The sequence below is a fragment of the Lontra canadensis genome, unplaced genomic scaffold (genome assembly GCF_010015895.1).
Source record: "Lontra canadensis isolate GAN:19392208 unplaced genomic scaffold, GSC_riverotter_1.0 scaffold7, whole genome shotgun sequence".
Classification (NCBI taxonomy): domain Eukaryota; kingdom Metazoa; phylum Chordata; class Mammalia; order Carnivora; family Mustelidae; genus Lontra; species Lontra canadensis.
Window position 1 is genome coordinate 22133971 of NW_022631001.1, and position 14531 is coordinate 22148501.

Sequence of the window (14531 nt, forward strand, 5' to 3'; positions counted from 1 at the left end):
TCCTGCTTTGTCGAAGACTAGTTGACCATAGAGTTGAGGGTCTATTTCTGGGCTCTCTATTCTGTTCCATTGATCTATGTGTCTGTTTTTGTGCCAGTACCATGCTGTCTTGATGATGACAGCTTTGTAATAGAGCTTGAAGTCCGGAATTGTGATGCCACCAACTTTGGCTTTCTTTTTCAATATTCCTTTGGCTATTCGCAGTCTTTTCTGGTTCCATATAAATTTTAGGATTATTTGTTCCATTTCTTTAAAAAAAAATGGATGGTACTTTGATAGGAATTGCATTAAATGTATAGATGGCTTTAGGTAGCATAGACATTTTCACAATATTTATTCTTCCAATCCAGGAGCATGGAACATTTTTCCATTTCTTTGTGTCTTCCTCAATTTCTTTCATGAGTACTTTATAGTTTTCTGTGTATAGATTCTTAGTCTCTTTGGTTAGGTTTATTCCTAGGTATCTTATGGTTTTGGGTGCAATCGTAAATGGGATTGACTCCTTAATTTCTCTTTCTTCTGTCTTGTTGTTGGTATAGAGAAATGCAACTGATTTCTGTGCATTGATTTTAGATCCTGACACTTTACTGAATTCCTGTACAAGTTCTAGCAGTTTTGGAGTGGAGTCTTTTGGGCTTTCCACATATAGTATCATATCATCTGCGAAGAGTGATAGTTTGACTTCTTCTTTGCCGATTTGGATGCCTTTAATTTCTTTTTGTTGTCTGATTGCTGAGGCTAGGACTTCTAGTACTATGTTGAATAGCAGTGGTGATAATGGACATCCCTGCCGTGTTCCTGACCTTAGCGGAAAAGCTTTCAGTTTTTCTCCATTGAGAATGATATTTGCGATGGGTTTTTCATAGATGGCTTTGATAATATTGAGGTATGGCACATACTGTTTTTATACCCTTTTTAAAAAAAAGTACTGTGTATTTATGTGGATTTTTTGAAACTAATCAGGTGGGTTTGTTTTTTTTTTAAAGATTTCATTTATTTGTCAGAGAGAGAGGGAGAGTGAGCGAGCACAGACAGAATGGCAGGCAGAGGCAGAGGGAGAAGCAGGCTCCCCGCTGAGCAAGGAGCCCGATGTGGGACTCGATCCCAGGATGCTGGGATCATGACCTGAGCCGAAGGCAGAGGCTTAACCCACTGAGCCACCCAGGTGCCCCAAATAGGTGGGTTTTATTATCAAATTAATAATTCTATGAAAACTCAGTATTGTAGTAAGTATTACTTTCTATCTTAAAGTCTTTCAGAGCTTTGGGCAGAGAGCATCTTAAGCATGAAGTATAAATAACTCTTCTGATCTTAAGTGCCAGCTGTCACCAATTTTCATAAAAAAATGTTTTTTTGTTTGTTTGTTTGTTTTGCTACTAGAGTTAAATGGCCATTGCTAGTCAGGTGAAGAGAGAATGTCTGGTTCTCCATTCAAGGTATTAAAGTAATGCTAAGTAAATGAAAATAGCAGCTACATAAATCTGCATGACCTATTAAAGCCAAGAATAATAGCAGTATCTTAAAAGAAATGAGCACTCAGTTAATCAAGTCCTGTTTTCCTCTTTGGAGTTACATAAGGCAGCAATACTAGCTAGCTACAGTCTAATATGGCACTTTTGTAGCATAAACACAGCAAAGCACATAGTGCTTCTGACAGCATCAGTACCTGCTCTAGTCACTTCAGTGTTTACTTCTTGGTCTAGCATGCTGACTATAATACTTTTCTAGTATTATAAAATACTTGCTTTTTAATTTTATATATAATTTTATAAAATTTGTATAATTTTAAAATAATTTTATAAAATACCTGCTTTTTAGTATTAGAAAATACTGTGCTTTTAAGTTTTAATGATTTGACAGTTAAGGCATTAGAAACAAAGGTTTAAGGCTATAACTTAATATATACAAGCATTCACTTCAATTAGTATATTGCTATCTAGAATATACTGTTGAAATATTCTCATTTTATGATATTAAAAACTATGGAATTTCTGGAGTGCCTGTGTGGCTCAGTGTTGTTAAGCGTCTGCCTTCAGCTCAAGTCATCATCCCAGGGTCCTGGGACTGAGCCCCACATCGGACTCCCTACTTGGTGGGAAGCCTGCTTTTTCCTCTTCCACTCCCCCTGCTTGTGTTCCCTCTCTTGCTGCTGTCTCTCTCTGTCAAATAAATAAATCTTAAAAAAAAAAAAGAAAAAACCCACCATTTAAAAACTATGGAATTTCTTTTATTAAAGTCCAAACCTCAGTGATGGAAAAAGTACAATATAAAATAATACATTTGCAGCCACAATGTTCAGTTACAGTTTAAACTAGAAATTACTAACTGCACAAAGCTGCTTCATTTTTCATTTCACATTTTGGCTCCTAGTTCATTCCTGTTTGCAACTGGTACCTGCTAAGAAAGGAGATAAAATTCTTAAGCTAAGTATGTTTTGTGTGTGCAAAACACTGTGTATTTATGTTTTAATCACGCTTTTTATGAATAACACATAGCTGGATTTCTTTTCCCTGCTTGAGAGTCTTTGTTTTTTAATTGCTTAGCTTTGTCCATTTATATTTACTGTGATTATTAATATACTTTGAATTATTTCTACCCCTTTATTTTCTGCTTTGAATTTGTTCTAATTTCCCTCTGCTTCCCCTTTTACCCTTCTTTTCCTAATTTCTTTTGGATTCAGTTATATAATTCCATTTACTCCCTCATGTTTTTGGAAAGTCACTACAAAATCAATTGCTGTTTCTAATGGCTATCAAAAACACACACGTAAAATCTAAAATTAATCACTGTCTGTACCTTCTTCCCAAATAAAAAGGACCTCAAGAACTATGTAACTAAGATTATCCCCTTGTATCTCATATTATTTTGTCCACTACTTTAGTTTCATTTAAAAACATCTCAAATTAGATATGAAATAGTCACAATATTTTGTTCAGATAATCCGAAAGATATATCATTTTTTTTTTTTTTGGCACCAGCTAAAGTAGTTCCTAAAAGGAAAGTCTTTTAGTGAGGTATATTGGCAAACTTTTCCCATTTTTGTTGTTTTAAAATGCCTTTATCTTGTCCCTGTTTTTGAAAGATATTTGGGTACACAATTCTAAGTTGATGGTTAATTTCTCTCAGCATTTTGAAGATAATAGTCTACTGTGTTTTGGCTTCCATTGTTGCTGTTGATAAGTCTGTTGTTGACTATTCCCTTGTTAATACATCTTCTGTCTCTGGATGTATTAAGATCTCTGTCTTTGGATTTCAGCAATTTCAGTATGCTTTTTCTACAGGTAACAATCAGAATTCAGCTGCAAATAATAGCTCCATTTAGAGCAGAAAAGAATTTAACAATCAATTCCAACCAAAATGATGAATGAGCAAGTATTAGGCTCTCTAGAAATGACTCATGAATACTACCACAGAATTACCTTGCCAAAGGAACTTTTTTCTTTTTCACATTTAGGAAGCTGGAGAATTGGGAAACCTCTGGACCACTGTTGCACCCAGCATCATACGATAACCTTAGCTACAATTCATATATCAGGAAGCTATCATCACACTTGTTTCAAGAGCCATGATGCACACCTAGATTCATACTAGTAAATGGATGCCTTACATACTACCATTTCTTTCCCCCACTCAACCTGGTTCTGAATTCAGTCTTATGTGAATACATGTGAGTGGCAGAACCTGAATCTATCTGGAAACTTACCAGCAAAAGAAATAAGGTAAATACAGCTTTTAGTTTTCTAGCATCTACATTATACCTACTATCTCTTTGAATATCTAGTCTGTCCCAATTTTTGCTATTCTTTTTTTTTTTTAAGATTTTATATATTTGACAGACAGATCACAATTAGGTAGAGAGGCAGGCAGAGAGAGAGGAAGGGAAGCAGGCTCCCTGCTGAGCAGAGAGCCCAATGCGGGGCTTGATCCCAGGACCCTGGGATCATGACCTGAGCCGAAGGCAGAGGCTTTAACCCACTGAGCCACCCAGGCGCCCCTCAGTTTTTCCTATTCTTTCCCTTGGACCCACCATAAGGATTGTTATTTCCCTATAATGCTTTTTGGCTTATTTCTTTAGACTTGCCTTCCAATTTAATTAATTCTCTCTTCATCTGTGTCTAATTTAATTTTTAGCTTATCCATTGAGTTTTTAAATTTCAATATATATTTTTTAATGTTGGAAGTTCTTTGATTCTTTTTCAAATCTGGAATTTCACTTTCGATAATCTCTTGTTCCTTTTCATTTTCTCTTACATTTTACTAAATGTTTCCTAAATAGTTATTTTATATTCAGCATCTGATTTGGGGGAGTTGATTTCTAACTGATTTGTGTTTCTCCTGACTTTCACTTATGGTAGTTTACTTCCTTCTCTGGTTTTGGAATTGATTGTGCACACTTGTTTGATCTCCATCCAATATGCAGAAATCCTATGGGGCTTACATAAAACTACATTTCTTTAAAGATAATTTGCTTTTGCTTCTCTCAGATATACTGGGGCTCTAGGAATGTTGGATCGGTTTAAGATAATTTTAGACCATGAAGTTTCCCAGACAATAAAAGTAATGTGTATTTGAATCCAAAATCTATGGGAAGGCAGAACAGTGACTACAAATTCACAGGGGAGTCACTTTTCCTACCTAAAACTGAGGCTAAAAGACAAGTTGCCTTGTAACTGCTCATGATTTCAGAACTCATTTGTTAGTTTAGTTTTCAGTTCCTTCTCCACATTTGATGCTTTAGAATTTTCTTTACATTTTTTTTTTTAGTTCAGCTATGCATTTAAAAGTATGTTTATTGTGCTTTATCCACAATTTCTAAATGTTTTGTTACAAGAGACTTTCAGATATATCTTGTCATAGTTAAAAAACAACAACAAAAAATTCCCCAGAAAACAAGTTCTTTCTGATTTTAAAATATCTTTACTGATAACCACTCTTCTGAATTCCAGGAATTACCATGATAACTAAGACTTCAAGAAACACAAGATAGATGGACAAGACAGATAGGTAAACAATGAACAATACTAAATGAAATGATCACCAAATGGAGATATAAGAAAGTAGCTGTGGCGAGACAGATTAAAAAAAAGATGTTTTATCTCCTAGGACTTCTACTGTTAAACCACTTTTTACAGAACTGTCATTTGTGTTTCTAAAAGTATTGGTATCCTATCTTTTGGACTTGATTTAGGGCAAGAACTGTATTTTATGCTTCTTTACCGTTCCCTACGATGCCTAGATTAAAAGCAGAATAGGGGCACCTGGGTGGCTCAGTAGGTTAAGCCTCTGCCTTTGGCTCAGGTCATGATCTCAGGGTCCTGGGATCGAGCCCCACATCAGGCTCTCTGCTTGGTGGGGAGCCTGCTTCCCCCCCCTCTCTGCCTGCCTCTCTGCCTACTTGTGATCTCTCTCTCTATCTAATAAATAAAATCTTTTAAAAAAGATAAAATGAAAGCAGAATAAATAAGGGACTTCTGCTTCTGGGAAGATTAAACAGGCACACTTTCCCTTGCTCTTCTCACTAAGTACAATTAAAAATCCTGAATATTATATAAAAACAAACATAAGAAGACTCTGAAAGGTGGAGAGAAGGCGGCCAGCTGGCTAGAGACTGTGGGACATGACTTACACTACATTGGTACATTCCGTGTGTTTTCTTTTTGCCTTATATATCCCAGAGTTGGAAATGAAAATGATAGCAACCCAGAAATGTCACTAGGTACAGACAAAAAAACCCCAGCCCAACAAAAGCCTGCTCTCTCTAGCCAAATGACCAAGAAAGAGGCAGCCTAGCAAGACTGAAAATTTACATAGTAACTAATATTTTATAGCTACACACTGTGATGTTTGGCTACAGAAAAGCCTCTAGTCTCACCCTCATCCATGCTGCAAAGACTGAGTGGGAAGTCTAGACTGACCTCCTCATCAGGCCATAAGAAGGTGGGACTAAAACAAAAGATCTGGCATTCATGTTACTGGTGTCCTGGAAGGAGAGAAGAAAGGCAGGGCTGAAAAACTTTCAAATTTAGCCAAAAAACTCTTCCCCCCACAACCAAAAGAACACCATAAACCCACAGATTCAAGAAGCTGAGCTAACCTCAAACATGTTAACCCAAAAAAACCGTATCAAGACACATCACAGATAAAATTTTGAAAACTAAAGACAAGGGGAAACCCTACAGGTTTCAAAGGAATCATGGCCATACTGACACCTTGATTTCTGACTTCTAGTCTCCAGAACTGTGAAACAAAAAATAAATCTATAAATCAATATTCTTCATGATTATAGATGTAAAAATCCTTAACAAAACATTAACAAGTATCATTTGGCAATAAAAAAATAATTTTATACCATGATTAAGTGGGGTTTATTCAGAATAACAAAGCTGGTTCAATATTTGAAAATCAATCAATGTAATAACAATAATACTCACAGACTGCAGAAAAAATCAGGTGATCAAATCAACTGATATTGAAAAAATGATGAAATTGAACTTCCTCAACTTGATAAAGAACATCTACAAAAACCATACAGCGAACACTGCACTTAAGTTAATGGTGAAAGACTGAATACATTTCCCCTAAAACTAAAAACAAGGCTAGGAAATCTACTCTCACCACTCTTATTCAATATAGTCCTGGAAGTTCTAGATAGGATAATAAGGCAAAAATGGAAATGAAAAGCACATACATTAGAAAGGATGATAAAAACTGGCCCTATTTGCAACAAATCTCAGGCATCTATAAAAGTCTTCTAGAACTATTTTCAGAAGGTGGAAGAATATGAGATAAACATAAAGAAAACCAACTGTATTTCTATATAATAGCAATGAACATGGGGACACCTAAATTTAAAAATAAAATACCATTTACAATTGCTCAAGAAATGGAAACTCCAGGGGCACCTGGGTGGCTCAGTGGGTTAAGCCTTTGCCTTTGGCTTAGGTCATGATCTTAGGGTCCTGGGATCGAGCCCTGCAACAGGCTCTCTGCTCAGCAGGAAGCCTGCCTCCCACCCCGCTGCTTGCCTCTCTGCCTACTCTCTGCCTCTCTTGCCTCTGTGATTTCTCTCTGTCAAATAAATAAATAAAACCTTAAAAAAAAAAAAGAAATGGAAACTCCAAAATGCTGATAAACAAAATCAAAGAATAATCAAAATAAATGGAAAGACATGTGTTTAAAGATTGGAAGACTCAACACAGTAAAGATGTGACTTCTTCACAAACTGATATGTAGGTTTAATGTAATTCTTAAAAAAATTCAAACAAAAATTTTAAATATATATTGTAAAATTTATATGGACAGACAAAAGAACCTAAACACCTAAAAACAATTTTAAAAAGAACTGAGAGGAAACAGTCTACATGATTTGAAGAGTTGTATTATTTATGGCTACAGTAATCAAGAGAGTGTGGCAATGGTGGAGGGACACAGAAATTAATGTAACAAAATAAAAAACCCAGAAATAGACTTACACAAATATATATGAATCATTTTTGAGGAAAGAGCAAAAGCGATACAGTGGGGAAATTTCAGGAAGTCTTCTCAACCAGTGGTAGGGTAGCTGGACATTCATAAGTTAAAAAAAAAAAAAGACCTTGACCTAAGCCTTATACCTTATATGAAAGTTAGCTAAAAATAAATCATGAACTCAAATGTAAAATATAAAACTATACAAAACTTTTAGAAAAAAGAAAAAAAACAGGATAAAATCTAGGAATCTAGGGTTAGGGAGAGAGTCCTTATATTTGACACCAAAAATATCCATAAAATGAAAACTGATAAATTAGACTTCATTAAAATTCAAAACTGTTTTGCTCTATTAAAGACTCTGTGAAGAGTATGAGAAGACAAGGTATAGACTGGGAGAGAAAATATTTATTAGCTACATATTTGATGAAGGAATAGTATCTAAAATATATCAAGAACTCTCAAAACTCAACTGAAAAAAAAGAAACAATACCATCAGAAATTGGGTAAAGACACAATCATTTCAACAAAGAGGATATACGGATGGCAAATAAATGCATGAAAATGTTTAGACATCAGGGAAATGAAAATTAAAACCACAATGAGAGATTAGTGCATACCTGTAACAATGGGTAAAGTAAAAAAAATAGTGACAACATGAAATATTGAGAAGAATGCAGAGAAACTGGGTTACTCAGATACTGCTGGTGGAAATATAAAATGGTAACCCAGCTGGAAAACAGTATGGCAGTTCTGAGAAAAACAAAACATATACCATGATACAATTTAGCAATTCCACTCTGGGCATTTATCCCAGAGAAAGGAAAATTTACATTCACACAGAAACCTAAAAACAAATGTTCACAGCAACTTTATAGTCAAAAACTAGAAACAATCCAGATGTCATTTAACAGGTCAATAGTTAAACTGTAATACATCCATATCATGGAATATTACTAAGCAATAGAAACGGATGGACTACTGACACACTCAACAAATTGTACTCATCTCCAGTAAATTATGCTGAATGCAAAAGGCCAATCCCAAAGGTTATTATATATACTGTATGATTCCATTTACATAATATCTTTGAGATAAAAAAATCATATAAATGAAGGACAGATTAGTGAATGCCAGGGGTTAAGAATAGGTGGTGAGATGATGGGGTAGGAGGTAAGTGGGTACGGCTACAAAAGGACAACACAGAGATGCTTGTGGCAATGGAATTGTTCTGTATATTGACTCTGTCAATGTCAAATCCTGGTTGTAATGTTGTACTATAGTTTTGCAAGACATTATCATTGGAGAAAATGGGTAAAGGGTGTAGGAGATCTCTGTTAATACATGTGCTTCTACAATTACCTCAAAATAAAAAGCTCAATTTAAAAAGAAAATAAAAAGGATAAACCCATAAATCATATTATTCATTTGTTGAGCACATGCTGCATGGCCAGATCCCATGGAAGTTACTCACATGAATATTATTTAATCTTCATAAACTCTACAAAGATTATGACTATTTCCTAAATAATCTCTCTGGAGTTACTGATTCTTTGTGACATTTTCTTCCTTAAATAGTGGTTTGTAAGAAGGGTTCTGAGTCACATAGTTTCAGAGAAACAAAAACAATTTTTTTTTTACTGTAGGGATTTTTCAAGGCAATATATTAATGTACATTACAAATACTCAAAAGGAGGCCATCATACAGTTTTCCTCAAATTAATGTGGAACTTTTGTTTTTATAGGATGCCAATTAACACCTTGCTTAAAGAACTAGTATTCACTATCTTATACCACAATAAATGTTGGCCTAAAGTTTTTTATCAATATCACTGCTAGAGTTGGTGTTATTTCAATTTAGGCTATAGATTTATTGCTTGAATGTAATCTAATCATACTGTTGATCCAAACCACTTACCATGTAACAATATAAATAGATCGAAGTACTAATGTGAAGACCAACATTCCATACATGACCTGAATAAGAAAAGAAAAATGAAGTTAGTAAAACCATTATTTTTTGGCAAAGGAAGTATATTTTACCTATAAAATTGGCCCTCTCAATAAAATGTAAGTATTTATTATCTTTTGTTACATTTTATTTATTTTATTTGTTTTAATTTTTTTTAATTTTTAAATTTTTTTAATAAACATATAATGTATAATTAGCCCCAGGGGTACAGGTCTGTGAATCGCCAGGTTTACACACTTCACAGCACTCACCATAGCACATACCCTCCCCAATGTCCATAACCCCACCACCCTCTCCCTACCCCGCTCCCCCTGGCCAACCTCCGTTTCTTTTGTGACATTAAGAGTCTCTTATGGCTTGTCTCCCTCCCAATCCCATCTTGTTTCATTTATTCTTTTCCTACCCCCCAAACGCCCCATGTTGCATCTCCACTTCCTCATATCAGGGAGATCATATGATAGTTGTATTTCTCTGATTGACTTATTTAGCTAAGCACAATACCCTCAAGTTTCATCCACGTCATTGCAAATGGCAATATTTCATTTCTTTTGATGGCTGCATAGTATTCCATTGTATATATATATACTACATCTTCTTTATCCATTCACCTGTTGATGGACATCTAGGTTCTTTCCATAGTTTGGATATTGTGGACATTGCTGCTATAAACATTTGGGTGCATGTGCCCCTTCGGATCACTACGTTTGTATCTTTAGGGTAAATACCCAGCAGTGCAATTGCTGGGTCGTAAGGTAGCTCTATTTTCAACTTTTTGAGGAGCCTCCATGCTGTTTTCAAGAGTGGTTGCACAAGCTTGCATTCCCACCAACAGTGTAGGAGGGTTCCCCTTTCTCCGCATCTCGCCACCATCTATCATTTCCTGACTTGTTAATTTTAGCCATTCTGACTGGTGTGAGGTGGTATCTCATTGTAGTTTTGATTTGTATTTCCCTGATGCTGAGTGATGTGGAGCACTTTTTCATGTGTCTGTTGGCCATCTGGATATCTTCTTTGCAGAAATGTTTGTTCATGTCCTCTGCCCATTTCTTGATTGGGTGTTGAGTTTGCTAAGCTCTTTATAGATTTTGGATACTAGCCCTTTATCTGATATGTCATTTGCAAATATCTTCTCCCATTCTGTCAGTTGTCTTTTGGTTTTGTTAACTGTTTCCTTTGCTGTGCAAAAGATTTTGATCTTGATGAAGTCCCAATAGTTCATTTTTGCCCTTGCTTCCCTTGCCTTTGGAGATGTTCCTAGGAAGAGGTTGCTGTGGCTGAGGTCGAAGAGCTTGCTGCCTATGTTCTCCTCAAGGATTTGGATGGATTCCTTTCTCACATTGAGGTCCTTCATCCATTTTGGGTCTATTTTCGTGTGTGGTGTAAGGAAATGGTCCAATTTCATTTTTCTGCATGTGGCTGTCCAATTTTCCCAACACCATTTGTTGAAGAGGTGGTCTTTTTTCCATTGGACATTCTTTCCTGCTTTGTCGAAGATTAGTTGACCATAGCATTGAGGGTCTATTTCTGGGCTCTCTATTCTGTTCCATTGATCTATGTGTCTGTTTTTGTGCCAGTACCATACTGTCTTGATGATGGCAGCTTTGTAATAGAGCTTGAAGTCCGGAATTGTGATGCCACCAACTTTGGCTTTCTTTTTCAATATTCCTTTGGCTATTCGAGGTCTTTTCTGGATCCATATAAATTTTAGGATTATCTGTTCCATTTCTTTGAAAAAAATGGATGGGATTTTCATAGGGATTGCATTAAATGTGTAGATGGCTTTAGGTAGCACAGACATTTTCACAATATTTGTTCATCCAATCCATGAGCATGGAACATTTTTCCATTTCTTTGTGTCTTTCTCAATTTCTTTCATGAGTATTTTATAGTTTTCTTAGTATAGATCCTTTGTCTCTTTGGTTAGGTTTATTCCTAGGTATCTTATGGTTTTGGGTGCAATCATAAATGGGATGGACTCCTTAATTTCTCTTTCTTCTGTCTTGTTGTTGGTGTAGAGAAATGCAACTGATTTCTGTGCATTGATTTTATATCCTGACACTTTACTGAATTCCTGTACAAGTTCTAGCAGATTTGGAGTGGAGTCTTTTGGGTTTTCCACGTATAGTATCATATCATCTGCAAAGACTTCTTCTTGGCCGATCTGGATGCCTTTGATTTCTTTTTGTTGTCTGATGGCTGAGGAATGGACTTCTAGTACCTTGTTGAATAGCAGTGGTGATAATGGACATCCCTGCCGTGTTCCTGACCTTAGTGGAAAAGCTTTCAGTTTTTCTCCATTGAGAATGATATTTGCAATGGGTTTTTCATAGATGGCTTTGATAATATTGAGGTATGTGCCCTCTATTCCTACACTTTGAAGAGTTTTGATCAGGAAGGGATGCTGTACTTTGTCAAATGCTTTTTCAACATCTACTGAGAGTATCATATGGTTCTTGTTCTTTCTTTTATTAATGTATTGTATCCCACTGATTGATTTGCGGATGTTGAACCAACACTGCAGCCCTAGAATAAATCCCACTTGGTCGTGGTGAATAATCCTTTTAATGTACTGTTGGATCCTATTGGCTAGTATTTTGGTGAGAACTTTTGCATCCGTGTTCATCAGGGATATTGGTAATTCTCTTTTTTGATGGGATCCTTGTCTGGTTTTGGGATCAACGTGATGCTGACCTCATAAAATGAGTTTGGAAGTTTTCCTTCTATTTCTATTTTTTGGAACAGTTTGAGGAGAATAGGAATTAGTTCTTCTTTAAATGTTTGGTAGAATTCCCCCGGGAAGCCATCTGGCCCTGGGCTTTTGTTTGTTTGGAGATTTTTGATGACTGTTTCAATCTCCTTACTGGTTATGGGTCTGTTCAGGCTTTCTATTTCTTCCTGGTTCAGTTGTGGTAGTTTATATGTCTCTAGGAATGCATCCATTTCTTCCAGATTGTCAAATTTGTTGGCATAGAGTTGCTCATAATATGTTCTTATAATTGTCTGTATTTCTTTGGTGTTAGTTGTGATCTCTCCTGTTTCATTCATGATTTTATTTATTTGGGTCCTTTCTCTTTTCTTTTTGATAAGTCTGGCCAGGGGTTTATCAATTTTATTAATTCTTTCAAAGAACCAGCTCCTAGTTTCGTTGATTTGTTCTATTGTTTTTTTGGTTTCTATTTCATTGATTTCTGCTCTGATCTTTATGATTTCTCTTCTCCTGCTGGGTTTAGGGTTTCTTTCTTGTTCTTTCTCCAGCTCTTTTAGGTGTAGGGTTAGGTTGTGTACTTGAGACCTTTCTTGTTTCTTGAAAAAGGCTTGTATCGCTATATATTTTCCTCTCAGGACTGCCTTTGCTGTGTCCCACAGATTTTGAACCGTTGTGTTTTCATTATCATTTGTTTCCATGAATTTTTTCAAATTTTCTTTAATTTCCTGGTTGACCCATTCATTCTTTAGAAGGATGCTGTTTAGTCTCCATGTATTTGGGTTCTTTCCAAATTTCCTCTTGTGATTGAGTTCTAGCTTCAGAGCATTGTGGTCTGGAAATATGCAGGGAATGATCTCAATCTTTTGATACTGGTTGAGACCTGATTTATGACCCAGGATGTAAGCTATTCTGGAGAATGTTCCTTGTGCACTAGCAAAGAATGTGTATTCTATTGCTTTGGGGTGGAATGTTCTGAATAGATCTGTGATGTCCATCTGGTCCAGTGTGTCATTTAAGGTCTTTATTTCCTTGTTGATCTTTTGCTTGGATGATCTGTCCATTTCAGTGAGGGGAGTATTAAGGTCCCCTACTATTATTGTATTATTGTCGATGTGTTTCTTTGATTTTGTTATTAATTGGTTTATATAGTTGGCTGCTCCCACGTTAGGGGCACAGATATTTAAAATTGTTAGATGTTCTTGTTGGACAGACCCTTTGAGTATGATATTGTTACAATTTAAAGAACAGACTTCTTACAAATATCTTCTCCCATACATAGGCTGCCTCACTCCCTAGATCCTTTTTCTTTAGCTTCACTTTAAGCAAATGACTCTACTTCCCATTTTATAAGAGTATAAATCTGAACTCTTTTACTATTTTTATCATAATTTTTAAGAGAGGGAGAGAAGGGATGTGAGGGGAGGGACAGAGGGAGAGGGAGAGAGAGAATCTTAAGCAGGCTCTGCTCCTGCCTGACGTGGGGCTCGATCTCACAGCTCTGAGCTGAAATCAAGAGCCAGAAGCTTAACTGACTGAACTACCCAGGTGTCCCTTGAACTCTTTTAAATTTTCCTCCTAAATGTTTCTGCATTCAGATGCAATTTCTCCCTACATTCTTTCTCCCAATTCTTATCTCCAAAGAGATGCCTGTTTCTTTTTGATTGATGTTAATATATTCCTGTGTTCTTTATTCTATATGTTCCTACCAATATCTTCCTAGACTCGGCTCCATCAACTCTTTCTCCTCTAAACTGAGCACTGGATAGGTACCACTACCAGGAAAATTGAACCTAGTGGGAAATTTTAACTTTTAAAAGTATGAAATATTAAATATTTTAAAATTGCATAGAAAAGAAATGTACAACTTTATAAGTATTTACAAATCAATAGCCGGGAAAGTACCATTTAGGTAAAAACAGATTCCCGTTAACATTCCAAAGTACTCCATGTGTCTCTTTCCAGTCCCCCTCCCAATCTTCTTAGAGGAAACCACTCTTTTGACTTTTATAATAAATATTTTTTTGCTTTTCTTTACATATTTGCTAACTTAAACTGGTCTCCTAAATATGAATTCCTAAATACTGTTTTTTGAATTTTAATAGAACGGAATTTTTATTTATAATAGAGTAATAGTGCACACTTTTGTTTTCATCTTGTTCTTTAAGATTCAGTTACATTGTGTATGTAGCCATATTTCATTCATTTCTTATATTAAATACTATTTAACTGGGTAAAAATACCACAATGTATTTACCCATTCTTATGTTCAACATTTTGGGGTTATTTCCAGTTTTTACTGCTATGAACATTCTTATCCTAGTGCACATGTACACAAATTTATCTAGGGGATGTACCTAGGAGTGTAACTGCCAGGTCAGAGGTTAT

General features: G+C 35.7%; 1 protein-coding gene across 3 annotated transcripts in view; it reads right to left on the reverse strand.

Annotated features, from left to right (window-relative positions):
- The window catches only part of ACER3 (alkaline ceramidase 3), a 162325-nt gene that overhangs the window by 18954 nt on the left and 128840 nt on the right, over positions 1 to 14531 (reverse strand). For all 3 annotated transcript variants that reach the window (XM_032853005.1, XM_032853004.1, XM_032853006.1), the window contains exon 7: positions 9386 to 9444. In XM_032853005.1, the coding sequence (XP_032708896.1) occupies positions 9386 to 9444 (59 nt within the window). The remainder of the gene's footprint in view (positions 1 to 9385; positions 9445 to 14531) is intronic.